Source organism: Mandrillus leucophaeus, unplaced genomic scaffold, assembly GCF_000951045.1.
Source record: "Mandrillus leucophaeus isolate KB7577 unplaced genomic scaffold, Mleu.le_1.0 Scaffold69, whole genome shotgun sequence".
Classification (NCBI taxonomy): Eukaryota; Metazoa; Chordata; class Mammalia; order Primates; family Cercopithecidae; genus Mandrillus; species Mandrillus leucophaeus.
Window position 1 is genome coordinate 377,443 of NW_012107474.1, and position 18,895 is coordinate 396,337.

General features: G+C 49.9%; 1 protein-coding gene across 1 annotated transcript in view; it reads left to right on the forward strand.

Moving 5' to 3' along the window:
* POFUT2 (protein O-fucosyltransferase 2) overlaps nt 1–17,190 on the forward strand; it is a 21,341-nt gene extending 4,151 nt beyond the window's left edge. Inside the window, exons 4-9 of the mRNA XM_012002596.1 lie at nt 771–881; nt 5,465–5,531; nt 6,437–6,562; nt 13,624–13,804; nt 14,055–14,178; nt 16,253–17,190. Coding sequence (XP_011857986.1) covers nt 771–881; nt 5,465–5,531; nt 6,437–6,562; nt 13,624–13,804; nt 14,055–14,178; nt 16,253–16,406 — 763 coding nt within the window. The 3' untranslated portion in view covers nt 16,407–17,190. The remainder of the gene's footprint in view (nt 1–770; nt 882–5,464; nt 5,532–6,436; nt 6,563–13,623; nt 13,805–14,054; nt 14,179–16,252) is intronic.
* The last annotated feature ends 1,705 nt before the right edge of the window (nt 17,191–18,895 follow it).

Below are 18,895 nucleotides of genomic sequence, written 5' to 3' on the forward strand. Positions count from 1 at the left end.
CCACACACACACACACAGCGCCCTCACCACACACACAGCGCCCCCACCACACACACACACAGCGCCCTCAGTGCCCACGCTGGGTGCTGATGCCGGGTTCTGGGCGTTCCCCTCCCCCCGCATCCTGACAGTGCTTTGGTGCCCCTCGTGGTGGTAGCGCTTGTGGCTGCCCACACCGTTCTCGTCCTTGACAGGCGGGTCCCCTTTGTGCTGAGGCCTCGAGAATGGGCCGTGGCGAACACCCGGCTGAGACCCCGTGCCTTTTTCCCTGTGTCTTTTCCTGCATTTGGATGTTGCCACAGGAATGGGGGTCTTGTCAGTCCCAACTGTTGATTGCCATTAAAGGCTCTGACACTGCCAGGCCTACTGTGGAAAAGCTGTCAGTTCCCAGCCTCCGTGTGTCCAGTGCCAGGGCAGCTGCTCTAAAGCACGGCAAGTGAGCTCTTGGGAAGGGCGCGGGTGACTTGGGTGACGGTCACAGCCAGGCTGGCCCTGAAGGTGCACAGGGCTGCCTCTGTCCTGCTCCCTCTGCCTCCCGGCAGCCCCTGTCACGGGGAAGGCCTCAGTGGTTCATCAGCCTGAGAGGCGCTTGTGGGCTTCTTTTACAATTTCACGAGAATGTCACGATCCGCAGTCGTGATCGGTAAGTTTTCCTAAAGCAGCCGCATTTCATCAAGAGTGAGCCACGGTGTGTGCGTGTCTAGACTCGATGTGTTTTTCTCGTGAAGGCAAAATAAACTGACAGAGCCGCCGTGGGTTTTGTCTTCCAGAGGATGGTTTTGGGGTTATGAGGAGACCAGGGGTCTGAACGTCTCCTGTCTGTCCGTCCAGGGCTCAGCCTCCATCGTGGCGCCCCTGCTTCTGAGAAACACATCAGCCCGGTGAGTGCCCTGCTCCCCTCAGGAGCAGCCTGGAGGCCGCGGCGCCTGCTCCGTGCGTGCTGGGCTAGGGGCTCTCCGTCTCCACTCCCGCATCCCTGGCCCACCCACCTCACAGACAGCGGACCCTGGGGGCCCTGGGGGTGTTGGTTAGGGAAGTGGTTGCATGTGTCTCCGCAAAACAGTGCAGTGGGTGACGTGGACAGAGGGCGAGGGGCACAGAGGTGAGGGCTCAGCCCGGCCGAGTGCGCGGGGAGGGGCTGGGCTGGGCTGGGGGCGGCGGGGGCTTACCATGAGACTGTTCTCCATTTGTACCACTTGGGCAACTTTTACCGATACCTGCCCCCTCCCCGCACCCAACACCCACCGTTTGATCTGTTTGCTGCCTCACGGGTCTGGAGAGGATCGTGCAGCCACCTTTGGCCATGCGTCTGCTGCAAGTGGCCGCCGGCCTGGTGAGCCGGGCCGCGAGGGTCCACCCAGGCGGCTGGGGTTGCAGACAAGTCGGTACCTGATGATGTCGTAAACTCTGGAGGGAACTGTTGATGACCACGTTCTTAGAACTTGCTGCAGTCTGGGACCCTCTCCGTCACCTCCCTTGGATCTTCTTCTGAGTCCCCCAGCAGGCGCTGTGAGCATCTCCTGTAGGGTCCAGGCCCACAGGGTTGGTGGGTTTTTCTCCCTGTGTGCGGAGACGAGAGATTGTAGGAATAAAGACACAAGACAGAGATAAAAGGAAAAGCAGCTAGGCCCGGGGGACCACTACCACCAAGACGCGGAGACCAGTAGTGGCCCCAAATGCCAGGCTGCGCTCATAATTATTGGATACAAGGCAAAAGGGGCAGGGTAAGGAATGTGAGCCATCTCCATTGATAGGTAAAGTCACGTGGGTCACGTGTCCACTGGATAGGGGGCCCTTCCCTGCCTGGCAGCCGAGGCAGAGAGAGAGAGGAGAGAGAGGAGACAGCTTACGCCATTATTTCTGCATATCAGAGACTTTTAGTACTTTCACTAATTTTGCTACTGTTACCTAAAAGGCAGAGCCAGGTGTACAGGATGGAACATGAAGGCGGACGAGGAGCATGACCGCTGAAGCACAGCATCACAGGGAGACAGGCCTCCGGATAACTGCGGGCGAGCCTGACATCAGTCAGTCCCTCCACAAGAGGTGGCGGAGTAGAGTCTTCTCTGAACTCCTCCAGGGAAAGGGAGATTCCTTTTCCCTGTCTGCTGAGTAGCGGGTGTTTTCCTTGGCACTGACGCTACCGCTAGACCATGGTCCACTTGGCAACGGGCGTCTTCCCAGATGTTGGCGTTACCGCTAGACCAAGGAGCCCTCCGGTGGCCCTGCCTGGGCATAACAGAAAGCTCACATTCTTGTCTTCTGGTCACTTCTCACTATGTCCCCTCATCTCCTATCTCTGTATGGCCTGGTTTTTCCTAAGTTATAATTGTAGAGCGAGGATTATTATAACATTGGAATAAAGAGTAATTACTACAAACTAATGATTAATGATATTCATACATAATCATATCTATTATCTATATCTAATATAACTGTTGTTATTTTACACATTTTATTATACTGGAACAGCTCGTGCCTCGGCACCTGGGTGGCTTATCGCCCACAGTCTCCCACAGACTGGGCACAGCAGAGCATGGGTGCCCCTCGCGCTTGCCCACGTTGAGGTTGAGGCTGCCTTGTCTGCTGTCGTACCCTGTGTGCACCTCTAGAGGCCATGGCAGTCGCGACGCTATTGGACATCACAGCTGGCTCGGTATCACTCTGGTCAGTAACAGCTGCCGCTTGCCCCAGTGGGCCGGGACCACGTGGTCTCAGCTGCTCTGGGCCTTTGGGAAGGCAGGTGGCTCCAGCACAGGCCCGCGTGTCTGCTGCTCGGCCAGCCCGGCTGTTGCGGAAAAGCAGAACTCAGGTTGTGGAGGGAACTAGGCTGAATTGTTTTAGTGGTTGAGATGCAGCTTTAATGTCCTGGGACTGGGTTCATTTCATGAAAATATCCGGGTTTCGGAAGCCAGTCTGCCTACGTGTGGGGCCGTGGAACAGTCTTGCCAGTCAGTTTTTTCGATTCACATTTGCAGGTTAGGATGGAGCTGAGCCCAGAGGGGGGCTTCCAGCCAGATGGTCCTGATAGAGGAGAAACGCCTCTGCTGGGGCGCAGGGGAAGGAGGCTGATCGTGGGGGCGAGGCCGTCTGCCCCCAGCACCCAGGGAAAGTCTCTAATGGAGATTAAAGCCCTAATGGGAAGGTGAAGTTATAAAGCCATTAAGGGAGGAGCCTCACCACCTTGGGGCAGGAAGCTTTCTTCAACAAGATGGGAAAAGCACGCACCAAAAAAGAAAGATTGGTAAAGCCAGTTACTTTAAAATCAAGAACTTTTGTCCATTAGAAGAATGGAGACAGGCCTCAGAGAGGAAGGTCCTGCAGCACATTTCATGAACTAAGGACTTTCCGGGATACAGGAGACGAAACCCAGTGAGTGAGGGACGGGCAGCCTGGGGTGAGGTGAGTCCAAGACGGGATCCATGTGATTCAGGAGTAAGAACGGCTGCTGTTAATGCGAGCAGGTGCCCCAGTGCTGTCGTGCTCGGGAAACTAACCGCCGTCGGGAGGACAGGTCCACAGGGGCTGGAAGGCTGCTCCTGGAGCGAGAATCTGGTAAAACCCTGGGAGTCCGGTGCACCCCAAATGCGGGACGTGCACCCACAGACCCCTGCCCAGGAACGTTCATGGCCTCCCTGGACCAGGAGAACCCGTGCACCCCTCAGCCATGCACGGGATAGTGTGTGGCAGATCCACAACTGACGATGGGCAGACTGCTGCCGTTTTCAACAAAGAGAAATCAAGATACAATGCCCAGTTTAAAAAAAAAAAGAAAAAGATAAATGTGGTCATGTTCCATGTGCATGAAGGTCAAAGACAGTCCCGTGCATCGGAGGTAGAGATGGGGGATGCCGGGGAGGCCCCCGAGGACGGCAGAGCAAGTGTGTGAAGAGCTTTGTTCCTCCACCGGGTAGGGGCTGCACCGTGTTCGTTTTGGAGCAGTTTGCCTACCCGCGCCCGTGCGGAATGTCCTCTACCCGCGCCCGTGCGGAATGCCCTCTACCCGCGCCCGTGCGGAATGTCCTCTACCCGCGCCCGTGTGGAATGTGCGTCTTGAAGTGCGGTATTGCATTTCACAAAAAGCCTTAAACGGCGTTGGAAGCAGGGCGAGAGGCACCCACTGAATGCAGCTATACCCATCTCTCCAGAAGTCACTTCATGTCGCCGTCTGTGCATGCGGCCGTCTTTTTAAACACGTGGAATCACCACACGCTGTCCACGCAGTTTTCAGTTTGCCCTTCTCTTCCCACCCAGCCGCACACCTGGGTATTACGACACATGGACGTCACCTCGCTCTTTTGCAGCTGTCTGTGTACAGATGGAAGAAAATGTGGCCTTTGGTTGTTTCCAGGTTTGTGTAGAAGAGTGTGTGTGTGAACCATGAGGGCATAAAACTAGGATGCCACCCAGAAGAGGACGATTGGTCTCGATTGCCTGACCTCGTGATCCGCCCACCTCGGCCTCCCAAAATGCTGGGATTACAGGTGTGAGCCACTGCACCAGACCAAAATTAAAATTTTTATGTAGTCAAATTCATCAGTCTTTTCCTTAAAAATTTCTAGGTTTTTGTATTCCAACCTTTACCACCCCAGTATTCGGGTCTCTTTTCTCATGATCCGTTTTGTGCGTTTCGTTTTTATTTTGCATCAAGAGCCCTAGGAAGTGTGGTGAGACGGTTGGTTCAATGGCTGGAAAAGGAGAGGCACTTCCCACGTGGAATTAGGTAGCGTTTAGCGTGACAGTCACAGGCACCTGGATGACTTGTCAGACCCAAACTGGAGCAAGAAGGCGCTGAGGAGGAGGTGCCTGCCTGCGAGTCTGAGATAAAGGCTGGCTGGAGGGCTCTCTGAAATAACCCCAGGACGTTCCTCACACATTTCACACACCTCACACTTTCACAGTCACCGCTTCACACGTGCACGTATTCCTGGGACCAGGTTTGCCAATGGACAAGGGCTGCAGTAACTCGGATGAGACGCTGTCGCAAGAATGCCTGCCCGGGAATGGCGTCTCTACCACGGAACAGATGCAGCTCCAGCTTTGAGCCCGAGTCAGTGAATTTGTTTCCAAGCAGCTTATGTGAACCTCTCCTTTTTGCCAAAGAAAAGCTTCCCACAGCCTCCCGTCTTCAGGCACACCTGCAGCTTGCCATAGCCATCAGTGGAGCCTGGATTCCAAGCCTTGTGCCCACTCCCAAATACACTCCTCAAATTAGGAGATACTTTTCTCTGATGTCATTCTCTGAGTTGACAGTGGGCATTAAAGCCCTCTCAGAACTGTAGTGTGGAGGCCAGACGGCAGCCTGCCTGTGTCTCAGCCATAACCGCCCGACGCGCCCTGGTTGGTGTCCCTTGAAGACTTGGTCTCTGCTTCCCCGGCCCTGGGTTCTCCCAGTTTGTGCTCTGAGAGTGTGACTGTCATCATCCTTAACTCTTATAACTATTGTCATGTTGTTTAAAAATAGGTCCGTGATGTTAGACAGAGCCGAGAACCTACTTCATGACCACTACGGAGGGAAAGAATACTGGGATGTGAGTGTTTCCTCGGGAGCATCTTTCTAAATTAGTGTATGTTGCCTATTATTTAGTTTTTGAAAATTTAAAACAGTTGATGGCTCTTTTGAACCTTGCTGATTAAAATCATAATTGAAGCCCTGGATATGGGCACCTGCAGTGACTACGCCGCCCCCGAGTCTCACGTGGCCGCAGAGCCAGGTCCTCGGGAGCCTGCAGGGCCGCCCAGCTCTCCCCTCTGATGCCACAGCCCTGAATGCAGTGGCGGTGCCCTGGAGTCTGCCCCGAGTCAGTGACTCCGTCAGTGGCTGGAACGTAGAACCCTCCTTTCTCCTCTCTTTAGCTTTGAAAGGTGGGACTGTTCTCTGCAGTGGGTCTTTCCCGTTGGCGTTGATTTCTGTGTTGATGGGGTGACTTTCCATAGCCATCCCGGTTCTGTGAGTGAGTGGGAGTATAGGGCGGGAAGCGGCTGCCCCCTCCCGTGGGCACAGCAGGCCTGCTGACATGTTCACCAGGGCAGCAGCTTGTAAAGCTCACATGGGGCTTTGTGCAGGTCAGTCCCGCCCCATTTGGCAAAAGCTAGAAGTCAAGTTGGGGAGACATTGAGGGGAAGGAGCTGCACACAGTTGTGCCAGCCAGGGGCAACGGCCAGCTGAGCCCGTGTGTGCCACAGCTTCCCTCGGGGGAGCCTGGCAGAGCTGGCAGGGGTGGACGGCTTGCCCTGCATTGGCTTCATGCCGGAGACCCTCCGAGAGCCTCCACCGTGGATGGCACTGCTTCTCGGGCGACTGTCGATGAGGAATGTCTCTGCGGGTCTTGTTCCAGCTGCAGGGGTGGGTGGCGGCAGCTATGGGAGAACCCGCTCCGGAAGGGCGGCATGGCGGGCGGGCGTGTCCTCAGCCGAGCCGTCGCCGTTTCCACAGACCCGTCGCAGCATGGTGTTTGCCAGGCACCTGCGGGAGGTGGGAGACGAGTTCAGGAGCAGACACCTCAACTCCACGGACAACGCGGACAGGATCCCCTTCCAGGAGGACTGGACGAAGATGAAGGTAGCCCCTCTCCCTTTTGTTAATTGGAGAGAAGGTAAATTCTCTCTTGAGATGCCCAAAAACTCATGCCTTCAGTTCAGAGTCACAGCAGGGTTGGCGCGTCTGTCGGCGTGGATGCCTCCCTGGAATGTGTCACGGTAATTACCCGCTCTCGGGAGGCGCCAGGACCCCGGGGCCCTCGTCGCGGTGCAGACTCGGGGAGTCACTCCGCCTGGCTCTCCCTCTAGTAACACGGAGTCCTGGCAGGCCCAGCAGCCTCAAAGGTGTTCTCAGAGCACGGCGAGGCCAGGAGCACGGAAGCAGGAGCTCGAGGTGGTCAGAGGCACGTTCGGCCTTTCTCCCTCATGACCTGATTGATAGAGAGAGAAAAGCAGCGTTCACCCAGACTCGCCCAGAAGCACCGTCCGTGCTATTTTGGTCTAGAGTCATCCTTTTTTTATTCTGTGTATATATTTTTAAGTGTTTTCTGAAAGTTTGGGTTTTTCTGTGGTGTAATTACAACAAACATATTGCTTTTTCAACTTGATTTTGTTTTTAAGCATTTTCAGTGTCTGTTTTTTGTGTTTTTTAAACAAAACTTTCATAGAAGTGCCATTTTACTTGTTTGTTCTTTATGGGGTATTTGAGCTGTTTCCACGTGGAATAGCATTAATTGTTCCAGCAATAATTAAGTTACTTGGACAGTTTTTACTCGGGAAAAAATACAGAAGATTTTTTCATTTTATCCCACTTGTATTTCTTTTCAGTGTTTTTTATTTTTTATTCTTTTAAATTTTATTTAATTAACTTTTTTTGTTTTTGGTTTTGTTTTGAGACAGAGTCTCACTCTCCTGAGTAACTGGGACTACAGGTGTGTACCACAACACCTGGCTAATTCTTGTATTTTGTATTTTGAGTACAGACAGGATTTTCTCATGTTGGCCAGGCTGGTCTCAAACTCCTGACCTCAAGTAATCCACCTGCCTCGGCCTCCCAAAGTGCTGGGATTACAGACATGAGCCACTGTGCCTGGCTTATTTTATCTTTTTTTTTTTTTTTTAAACTTTAATTGTTTTTGGGGAGCAGGTGATGTTTGGTTACATGGATAAAATGGTAATTTCTGAGATTTTGGTGCACCCATCACCCGAGCAGTGTACACTGTACCCAATGTGTAGTCTTTTATCCCTCACCCCCTCCACTCTTCCCCTTGAGTCCCCAAAGTCCATTGTGTCATTCTCATGCCTTTGCATCCTCATAGCTTAGTTCCCACTTATGAGTGAGAACATGCGATATTTGGTTTTCTGTTCCTGAGTTACTTCATTTAGAATAATGGTCTCCAGCTCCATCCAGTTTGCTGCAAAGCATTCATTTCCTTCCTTTTTATGGCTGATATACCACATTTTCTTCATCCACTCACTGGCCAATGGGCATTCAGGCCGGTTCCATGTTTTCACGGCTGTGGATTGTGCTGCTATAAACATGCGTGTGCAAGTGTCTTTTTCATATAGTGACTTCTTTTCCTCTGGGTAGATACCCGGCAGTGGGATTGCTGGATCAATGGTAGATCTACCTTTAGTTCTTTAAGAATCTCCATACTGTTTTCCATAGTGGTTGTACTAGTTTGCATTCCCATCAGCAGTGTCACGGTGTTCCCCTTCACCACATCCACGCCGACATCCATCATTTTTTGGTTTTTTGATTATGGCTCTTCTTGCAGGAGTAAGGTAGTATCCTGTTGTGGTTTTTGTTTGCATTTCCCTGATCATTAGTGATGTTGAGCATTTTTTCGTATGTTTGTTGGCCATTTGTGTGTCTTCTTTTGAGAATTGTCTATTCATGTCCTTAGCCTACATTTTGATGGGATTATTTGTTTTTTTTTTTATGCTGATTTGTTTCGGTTCCTTGTAGATTGTGGATATTAGTCCTTGGTCGGATGCAAAGTTTGTGAGTATTTTCTCCCACTCTGGGGGCTATTTGCTGATTGTTTCTTTTGCTGTGCAGAAGCTTTTAGTTTAATTATGTCCTAACTATTAATGTTTGTTTTTGTTGCTTTTGCTTTTGGGTTCTTGGTCAGGAACTCTTTGCCTAAGCCAATGTCTAGAAGAGTTTTCCGGATGTTATCCTCTAGAATTTTTATGATTTCATGTCTTAGATTTAAGTCTTTGATCCACTTTGAGTTGATTTTTGTATAAGATGAGAGACGAGGATCCAGTTTCATTCTTCTACATGTAGGTTGCCAATTAATCCTGCACCATTTTTGAATAGGATGTTCTTTCCCCACTTTGTGTTTTTGTTTGCTTTGTCGAAGATCTGTAAGTATTTCACTTTATTTCTGGGTTCTTTATTCTGCTCCACTGGTCGAGGTACCTATTTTTATAGCAGTACCATGCTGTTTTGGTAACTGTAGTCTTGTAGGATAGTTTGAAGTTGAGTAATGTGTACCTCCAGATTTGTACTTTTTGCTTAGTCTTGCTTTGGCTATGTAGGCTCCGTTTTGGTTCCATATGAATTTTAGGATTTTGTTTTTTCTAGTTCTGTGAAGAATGATGATGGCATTTTGATGGGAATTGCATTGATAGATTGCTTTTGTAGTATGGTCATTTTCACAATATTGATTTTACCCATCCATGAGCATGGGATGTGTTTCCAATAGTTTGTGTTGTCTATGATTTCTTTCAGCAGTGTTTTGTAATTTTCCTTGTAGAGATCAAGTTTTGTGGGTTTTTTTGGTTGTTTTTTTTTGTTTTGTTTCATTCTTTTTTTTTTTTTCTTTTTGCAGCTGTTGTAAAAGGAGTTGAGTTCTTGGTTTGATTCTCAGCTTGGTTGTTATTGGAGTACAGCAGTGTTGCTGACTTGTGTACATTGATTTTGTATCCTGAAACTTTACGGAATTCATTTATCAAATCTGGGAGTTTTTTGGATGAGTCCTTAGGGTTTCCTAGGTATACGATTATATCATCAGTGAACAGTGACAGTTTGACTTACTCTTTACTGATTTGGATGCCCTTTATTTCTTTCTCTTGTCTGATTGCACTGACTAGGACTTCCAGTACTATGTTGAATAGAATTGGTGAGAGTGGGCATCCTTGTCTTGCTCCAGTTCTCAGGAGGAGTGCTTTCAACTTTTCCCTCTTCAGTATAATGTTGACTTTGGATTCATCATAGATGACTTTTATTACCTTGAGGTATGTCCCTTCTATGCCACCTTTGCTGAGGGTTTTAATCATAAAGTGATGCTGGATTTGTCAAATGCTTCTTCTGCATCTATTAAAATGATCATATGATTTTTGTTTTTAGTGCTGTTTAGGTCGTGTGTCACATTTGTTGACTTGCATATGTTAAACCATCCCTGCACCCCAGATATGAAATCCATTTGATCATGGTGTTACCTTTTTGATATGTTGTTGGATTCAGTTAGCTTGTATTTTTTTGAGGCTTTTTGCATCTATGTTCATCCGGGATATTAGTCTGTTGATTTAGGGAAGATGTCTTTTGGAATAGTTTCAGTAGAATTGGTACCAATTCTTCTTTGAATGATTTCAGCTGTGAATCCACTGGGTCCTGAACTTTTTCTGCTGGCAATTTTTAAATTACTGTTTCAATCTCACTACTTGTTATTGGTCTGTTCAGAGTTTATATTTCTTCCTGGTTTACATCTAGAAGGGTTGTATATTTCCAGGAGTTTATCCTCTTGGTTTTCTAGTTTGTGTGCATAAAAGTGTTCATAGTAGCCTTGGATGATTATTTGTGTTTCTATGGTATCGACTGTGATATCTCCCGTTTTGTTTCTAATTGAGCTTATTTGGATCTTCTCTCTTCATTAATCTCACTAATGGTCTATCAATGTTGTTTATCTTTTCAAAGAACCAGCTTATTGTTTCATTTAACTTTTGTATTTTTTTGTTTGTTCGTTTCCATTTCATTTAGTTCTGCTCTCATCTTAGTTCTTTTCTTCTGCTGGATTTGGGTCTGGTTTGTTCTTTTTTCTCTCGTTCCTTGAGGTATGACCTTAGATTGTTTGTGCTCTTTCAGATTTTTTGATGTAAGCGTTTAATGCTGTGAATTTTCCTCTTGGCACCACTTTCGCTGTGTCCCAGGGGTTTTGATAAGTTGTGTCACTGTTATTGTTCAGTTCAAATAATTTTTAAATTTCCATCTTAATTTCATTCTTGACCCAAAGACCAGGAGCAGATTATTTAATTTCCATGTATTTGTAGAGTTTTGAGGGTTCCTTTTGGATTTAATTTTCAGTTTTATTCCACTGTGGTCTGAGAGGGTATTTGACATAATTTTGATTTTCTTAAATTTACTGAGGCTTGTTTTGTGGCCAGTCATACGGTCTATCTTGGATAACGCTCCACATGCTGATGAACAGAAAGTGCCTCGGGTAACGTTCCGTGTGCTGATGAACAGGAAGTGCCTCGGGTAACGTTCCGTGTGCTGATGAACAGGAAGTGTCTTGGATAATGTTCCGTGTGCTGATGAACAGGAAGTCTATTCTGCAGCTGTTGGGTAGAATGTTCTGTAAATATCTTAGTCCACTTGTTCCAGGATATAGTTTGAGTCCATTGTTTCTTTGTTGGCTTTCTGTCTTGATGACCTGTCAAGTGATGTCAGTGGAGTATTGAAGCCCCTACTTCTATTGTGTTGCTGTCTATCTCACTTTTTAGGTCTAGTAGTAATTGTTTTATAAGTTTGGTAGCTCCAGTGTTAGCTGCATGTATATTTAGGATTGCAACATTCTCCTGTTAGACGGATCCTTTTATCATTATATAATATCCCTCCATCTTTTTTAACTGTTGTTGCTTTAAAGTCTGTTCTGTCTGATGTAAGAACCGCTACCCTGCTCACTTTGGGTGTCTATTTGCATGGAATATCTTTTTCCACCCCTTTACCTTAAGTTTATGTGAGTCCTTATGTGTTAGGTGAGTCTCTTGAAGACTTTTGCCTCACAGCTTTTAGGCGGATTTTTATCCATTCTGCCATTCTGTTTCTTTTAAGTGGAGCATTTAAGCCATTTACATTCAACTTTGGTATTGAGGTGTGAGGTACTATATTCTATTCATCATGCTAGTTGCTGCTTGAATACCCCGTTTTCTTTCTTTCTTTCTTTTTTTAAATTGTGTTGTTTTATAGGCCTTGTGAGATTCATGCTTTAAGGAGGTTCTAGTTTGGTGTATTTTGAAGTTTTGTTTCAAGATTTAGAACTTCTTTTAGCATTTCTTGTAGTACTGGCTTGGTAGTGGTGAATTCTCTCAGCATTTGTTTGTCTGAAGAAGATGATCTCTCCTTCATTTATGAAGCTTAGTTTTGCTGAATACAAAATTCTTGGCGGATAATTATTTTGTTTGTGGAGGCTGAAGATAGGACCCCAGTCCCTTGTAGCTTGTAGGGTTTCTGCTGAGAAATCTGCTGTTAATCTGATAGGTTTTCCTTTATAGGTTACCTGGTGCTTTTGGCTCACAGCTTTTAAGATTCTTTCCTTCGTCTTGACTTTAGATAACCTGATGACTATGTGCCGAGGCGATGATCTTTTTGTGATGAATTGCCCAGGTATTCTTTGAGCTTCCTGTATTTGGATGTCTAGATCTCTAGCAAGACCAGGAAGTTTTCCTCAATTATTCCCTCAAATACATTTTCCAAACTTTTCGGTTTCTCTTCTTCCTCAGGAACACCAATTATCCTTAGGTTTGGTTGTTTAACATAATCCCAAATATCTTGGAGGCTTTGTTCTTTTTTTTTTTTTTTACTATTCTTTTCTCTTTGTGTTTGTTGAATTGGGCTGATTTGAAAACCTTGTCTTTAAGCTCTGAAGCTCTTTCTTCTCCTGTTCTAGTCTGTTATTGAAACTTTCCAGTGTATTTCGTTTCTTTAAGCGTGTCTTTCATTTCCAGAGGTTGGAATTGATTTTTCTTTATGATACTTATTTATCTGGAGCATTTTTCATCCACATTCTGTATTTTTTTCGCCTTTCACCTTTTTCAGCACTAGACAGGTCATCAAGACAGAAAGCCAACAAAGAAAGTGAAAAGTTGGTTTTCACCTTTGTCTGGTATGTCCTTGAGTAGCTTAATAATCAACCTTCAGAATTCTTTATCTGGCAATTCAGAGATTTCTTCTTGGTTTGGATCCGTTGCTGGGGAGCTACTGTGATCTTTTGGGGGTGCTAGAGAACCTTGTTTTGTCATATTATCACAATTGGTTTTCTGCCTCCTCATTTGGGCAGACTGTTTCATTGGAAAGATCTGGAACTCACGGGCTGCTGTTCAGATTCTTTCGTCCCACGGGGTGCTCTGTGGTGCTCTTCCCTTCCCCTAGGGATGGGGCTTCCTGAGAGCTGGGCTGCAGTGACTGAGATTGCTCTTCTGGGTCTAGCCACCCAGTGGGGCTTCCAGGCCCTGGGATGGTGCTGGGGAATGTCTGCAGAGTCCTGTGATGTGATCCGTCTTCAGGTCTCCCAGCCGTGGGTACCAGCACCTACTCTATGGAGGTGGCAGGGGAGTGAGGTGGACTCTGGCGGGGTCCTTGGTTGTAGTTTTGCTGAGTGCACTGGCTTTCTCAAATGCTGGTTATGCTGCAGTGAAGTTGTCATGTGGACAGACTCCGGACCTGTGGTCAGCTAGGATGTTGCAGGTGGTGGAATTAGCTGTTGCTTTCTCCTTCCTTAGAGCAGGGTTCTGTTAGAATTTGCCGTAACCATTTGCATTGGTGGCCTCCAGCCAGGAGGTGGTGCTGTCAAGAGGGCAGCAGAGCATTCTGGCTCTTGGGGAGTTGGCAGCTGTCCCTGCGGTGGTTCTCGGAGCAGAAGTTTGCAGCGTGAGCCTCCACATGCTGTTCTCGTTTTAAATACTTTTCTTTAACTCGGATAAAATGATCGGTGGTCATTAATACCGCTTCACTGTCTTCTTAGTGAAGTCGCCCCCGAGATTCCACCGGAATCCCTTAGACAGCCCTGGAGGCCACCCCATGGAGGAGGCCACATGGAAATGGTCGTCCCTCTGCGTCTCGAGTTCCACCCGGTGCCCAGGATGAGCCCCGAGCCCACCTGTCACTTTCCGCATTTCCTTGTGGTTCTTTGCTAGGTCAAGCTGGGCTCGGCGCTAGGGGGCCCCTACCTGGGAGTCCATCTGAGAAGAAAAGATTTTATCTGGGGTCACAGAGAGGATGTGCCCAGCCTGGAAGGGGCCGTGAGGAAGATCCGCAGCCTCATGAAGATCCACCGGCTGGACAAGGTGTTTGTGGCCACAGATGCCGTCAGAAAGGGTATGGAGCTTCCGTGCCTTTCGTTTCTTTCTTTTCGTCTTGATCCCTGGTTCCATTCTGGGTAGACCTAGGCCTGCATGATCTTCAACTAATTCCTGGGAGGGTAAAGCTGAATTGTGTGTCTGCATCTTTTGAGCCAGTTCCTAACGAATTAACCAGAAGCCAAGTATGCATGTCTTTCTGCTAAAGAGATACATATCTGTTCCTACCAGAGGATCCGGTTCAAAGGGTCTCTCCTTCTACTTCGCAGAATATGAAGAGCTAAAAAAGCTGTTACCCGAGATGGTGAGGTTTGAACCCACGTGGGAGGAGCTGGAGCTCTACAAGGACGGAGGCGTTGCGATTATTGACCAGTGGATCTGCTCACATGCCAGGTGCCTGCCCCCTTCACCATCGGCTGAGAGTGGGCCGGGTGACTTTCAAAGGTTCTTCCGTCCCAGGTACTCGGTGTCAGAGAAGATGGTTGCCTGTGTAGCCTGCCCACTTCACTGTCGGCCGAGAGCGGGTCGGGTGGCTTTCAAAAGGTTCTTTGTTCCAGGTACTCGGTGTCAGAGCAGATGGTCACCTGTGTTCACAGTGGTCATTTCCACACTGTTTACCTCCTCGTCTGAGTCTCCTATAGCATCTGGTTCAGTGTTTCCCTGGGCTGAAGTTAATTGTTTATCTTGCCCTTTTAATTCTCACACACAGACTTCCTCCATAGCAGGCTGTTGGCATAGCTGGCCTCATCTCAGAACCTCTTCTTGTGTCTCATTTTCCTGTCATTCCCAGTTTCTGCCCCATCTGCCCCCTGCCCTAAGAGTTGCCCATGCCCTCGAGTTGGGCGCGTCGTTGGTGCTGTGTGTGTTGCTGAAGAGCATCATGAGCATCGCCAAGGCCGGGAGCCTGGGCCCTTGTGTGGTCGTTCTCGTGGGGTTGTCGTGAGTGTCCCCGAGGCCGGGAGTCTGGGTCCTGCATGCGATCTTTCTTGTGGGGTTGCCATGAGTGTCCCCGAGGCTGGGAGTCTGGGCCCTGCATGCCGTCATTCTCATGGGGCTGCTGTAGGAGGTAGGGCTGGGCCTCTGTTCCTCCAAAGACCTATCTGCCCGTCTGCATAGAAGACCAAGGTTAGGGTTAGGGTGAAACAGTTTGAGTTCAATAAAAAAGGAAAGTAGAGGGAATGGTCTTCCCGTGGTTAGCACTGTGCACGTGTGTAGGTCTCTGTGGGTTAGTCTGTCTCCCTCCTGCCCGAGGAATGCTGAGCACCCTGAGCTGGTGCCTCTTCACACATCTGCTGTTTCCTGTGGTGGTCTGGGCATTGTGCGTAAGACCCACGGAGGCTCCGGGTGATGCTGTCTGTGGGGCGTGGATCCCTTTACCTGTTAAGCAGACAGGAGGCAGCGCTGACTTCTTAGGTCAGGGCGGAGGTGTGTGGGAGCCCAGTCACAAGCTTGCCCCTGCTTCTCAGGTGTGGCCTTGAGATTTGACTGCGAGCTTGGCAGTGCTGTCTCCCCAGCCCAGGAAGCCTGCTGTGGGGAGGCCTGACACTGAGCTCTCGGCCTCCTGCCCTCAGCTGCGCGAAGCACTTGGCCCAGCTCACTGAAGCTGCTCTGCCTCCAGGCCAGCGCGGCCTGCTCTGACAGGCCCCTGTGTGTGGAGTGGTGAGGGTCTCCCCACCAGTGCCCCCACCCAGCAGCACACAGGCCTGTGTGGCCTGCTGGCCCTGTGGTTCCGTGTACAGCGCTGGGCACGTCACGTTTGCTCTGGAAACATCTCTGGGGTTTGCTTGTTCTTGAAGTTCATGAAGTGCTGCTGGAGAGCCAGAAACCGACTGTGCAGGAGCCAGAGGAATGGGCAGGCCGCTGACCCAAGGTGTGAAGAAACCCCTGGAGAAGGGTGTCCCCACCAGCCCATACGGCGTGTGTGTGGAGGGGTCCTTGACCTCCGTGATTTCTCTTGTGCCTCAGGATAAGGACCCCCCATGCCTTGGCTAGACAGTGTTGTGATTAGTAGGAATCTCTCATTGTTCACCATGTGACCCCCAGGAGGTATTCGACCTGCACCGGCGTGCCTGGTCCAGGAGGTATTCGACCTGCACCGGTGTGCCTGGTCCAGGAGGTGTTCGACCTGCACCGGCGTGCCTGGTCTGGGATTTGGTGATGGAGAGGAGAGCTCCTGAGGGGGGCATGTGGTGGGACAGGAGTGTGGTGGCTGCTGACTGTGGGGTGGGGATGGGGCTGCAGCATCAGGCAGAGCCCCTCAGGGCGCAGATGTCAAGGGCACCTGAGCGAGGGGTGCCAGCAGGGGGGCGGCTGTGTCGGTTCCATGTAACTCTGGAACTCATTTCACTCACCTGCTCCTCTCAGTTCTCCCTAACTCTGGAACCTCTGTGATCTCAGTTCTCCCTAACTCTGGAACCTCTGTGATCTCAGTTCTTCCTAACTCTGGAACCTCTGTGGTCCTTTGCAGGTTTTTTATCGGCACCTCAGTCTCAACATTTTCTTTTCGGATTCATGAGGAAAGAGAAATTCTGGGGTTGGACCCCAAGACGACTTACAACAGGTTCTGCGGAGACCAAGAGAAGGCATGTGAGCAGCCCACGCACTGGAAGATCACCTACTGAGAAGGCTTCTCCGGGGCCGCTCCCAGACCCAACTGACGTGGGTGGACGCAGGCTCTGTCGCCGCGGAGTCACCGTCTGCTGCCAGCCAGGAGCTCGGTGGACAGGACTGTCCCTCGCGGGGTCCTAAGCCCAGAAGAGGCCCCACGCCTCTAGAGGTGCAGCGCGTCTAGAGTTGTGCTCTGTCCTTGGCGTTTCCAGCCGCCATGGCTGACGAAGAGGCTCTGCTGCTCTCGGGGGCAGTTGTGTTTTCAGGCAGTGTCTGTGAACCCCCAGCTCGGTTGCCAGCAGGGCCCGCGTGGTGACTCATAAGCAGGAGTGTTTGTCAGGCTCCAGCTCTGGCCTTACCAGCCACCTTTCATGTCTTCATATTTTAATCGCATTGAGGATGGATGCAGGCGGGTGAGCTGCCCTCCGTCAGGTGGACACGGGCTGACATTTCCCTGGGAGCTGGTGCGAGGAGAAGAGTCATGTTAAATGTCTGCAGAGTGACCGGAGCCCCATGAATCCCTCTGTCGCCTTCATGCAGCAGGAGGCTGTCTGTTTGTCTCCTCCTGGGATGTGCAAGGCAGACCTGGCACTGCAAAGGGAGGGCCTGAGGCCTCAGGGAGCCCCGTGGAGGGATGACAGTTCAGGCCCTACCGTCAGCACATCAGAGTGCTGGGAAGTTTTTCAGTGGCGTCTCTGGGACACTCGGTGGATTGTCTGTAGGAAACTTGCAACTCCGCTCCTCACACCAGGCCCAGCTGGCTGCCCCGCCCTCGCCCTGCCTGCCCCATCCTCACCCTGGCAGGTGCACGTGGGGCCTCTGGGTCCACCATTCACTATTGAGAGCTAGAAATGAGGAAGGACAGTCACACCAACTCCAAAAGGCTATCTAAGATGAGCTACTTTATCAGGGAGCTCCTGGTACCCATTTTACAGAAATCATTTTTAGATCTTTGTGCCACCACCATGAGGGGCATCTGCAAAGAGGGCAACGCTGGACGCAGAATCTGTGGAAGGTGCAGCAGTGCCTCAGGGGTCCTCAAGGTCAGGGAGCCCCCCTCTCCCTCTTGGCCCGTTACCCTTTGTGACTTCCCACCATGGTGTCGTGTGACCCTCAGGCTGGTGGGGGCTGAGTCCTCACTGAGCACCCACTTTCCACATCTGCTAGAGGAACAGTGACATGGACACTTGTGTGACAAAGAGAGGAGGGTTAGTGAGGAGGGACAGACAGCTCTTCCCTTCGGAGCCTGGCTAGTCTAGGACATCACCTTGCTGTGTCTTCTCCTTCTCAAGCTTTTAAAATTGACCCTGAACGTGTGACAGGGTCCTACGGTGTTACTCAAAGCTGTGCAAGGTAAATGGTGACATATTTATTCTTTTCCCATTTGTTCTAGAAACAGTGCCTTTTTCATCAATTGCATTTTCCAGGTTGAGAGCTGTATAAAACATTTTGGACTGTGACCATGTACCTTCCTTTTTAAGAAGAATAAACTGCTTTATGGTAGTTAGCTGTGGAGCGTAGACTCATTAGACTCATTTCCTGCTACCCAGCGGAAGGTGGAAGAACCCTTTCACATCTCCCAGAAAGCACATGGTGACCAGGTGTGGAACAGGGTAGGGGCCGCTCCTGCTGGCCTGTGAGCGCTGTGGCATCTGCATCAGGACACCACTTCTGCCAGAGCCCCTGGGGCCCCCAGTGTTTCCTGGGTCTGCTCAAGGGGCCCTGTAAGCCCTCGTCATCCTCAACAGCAACCAGCCCTCTGTTCATTAGACTGCTGGGAGGCCTCTTTGGGGAAAGAATTCCACAGTTGTAAAAGTTTGAAAACTGCCAGGTTTTTAGGCACATAGGAGATGGCAGTATGGCCTTTATGAGTTTAACTGTGATGGGAAGAGACCAGCCAGTGAGAAGATCGTGTGCCAGGTGCTGGTAAATGCTGTAGAACTCTGGAGAACACAGCCCGGAGGAGGTGGGAGGTTGGGAGGGGCCCAGGAAGGCTAGTGGGGCTGTAAGAGGCAGTGGCCAGAACAATGAGTACAGAGGCCCCAGGGCACGTACGGCCAAGGCAGAGAGATGCTGGTGTCCCAGATGGAGCAACTGGGCCAGTGATGCATCGGGAGGATGTGTGGGTAGGAGGGCCTCTGTGGGGCCTGAGCAGAGCAGGGTGTGATGTGACTGTGTAGAGAATAGCCTGGAAGCCGGAGGCTGGTGAGGAGGCTCTTGCTTGGTCCTGGTGAGACACAATGGTCAAGAGTGTTGAAAACTTGAGGCTGGACGCAGTGGCTCACGCCTGTAATCCCAGCACTTTGGGAGGTCAAGGCGGTTGGATTGCTTTAGGTCAGGAGTTTGAGACCAGCCCAGCCAACATGGTAAAATCCCATCTCTACTAAAAAAAATAAAAATAAAAATTAGCTTCGCGGGCATGGTGGTGCATGTCTGTAATCCCAGCTACGTGGGAGGCTGAGGCAGGAGAATCACTTAAACCTGGGAGGCGGAAGTTGCCATG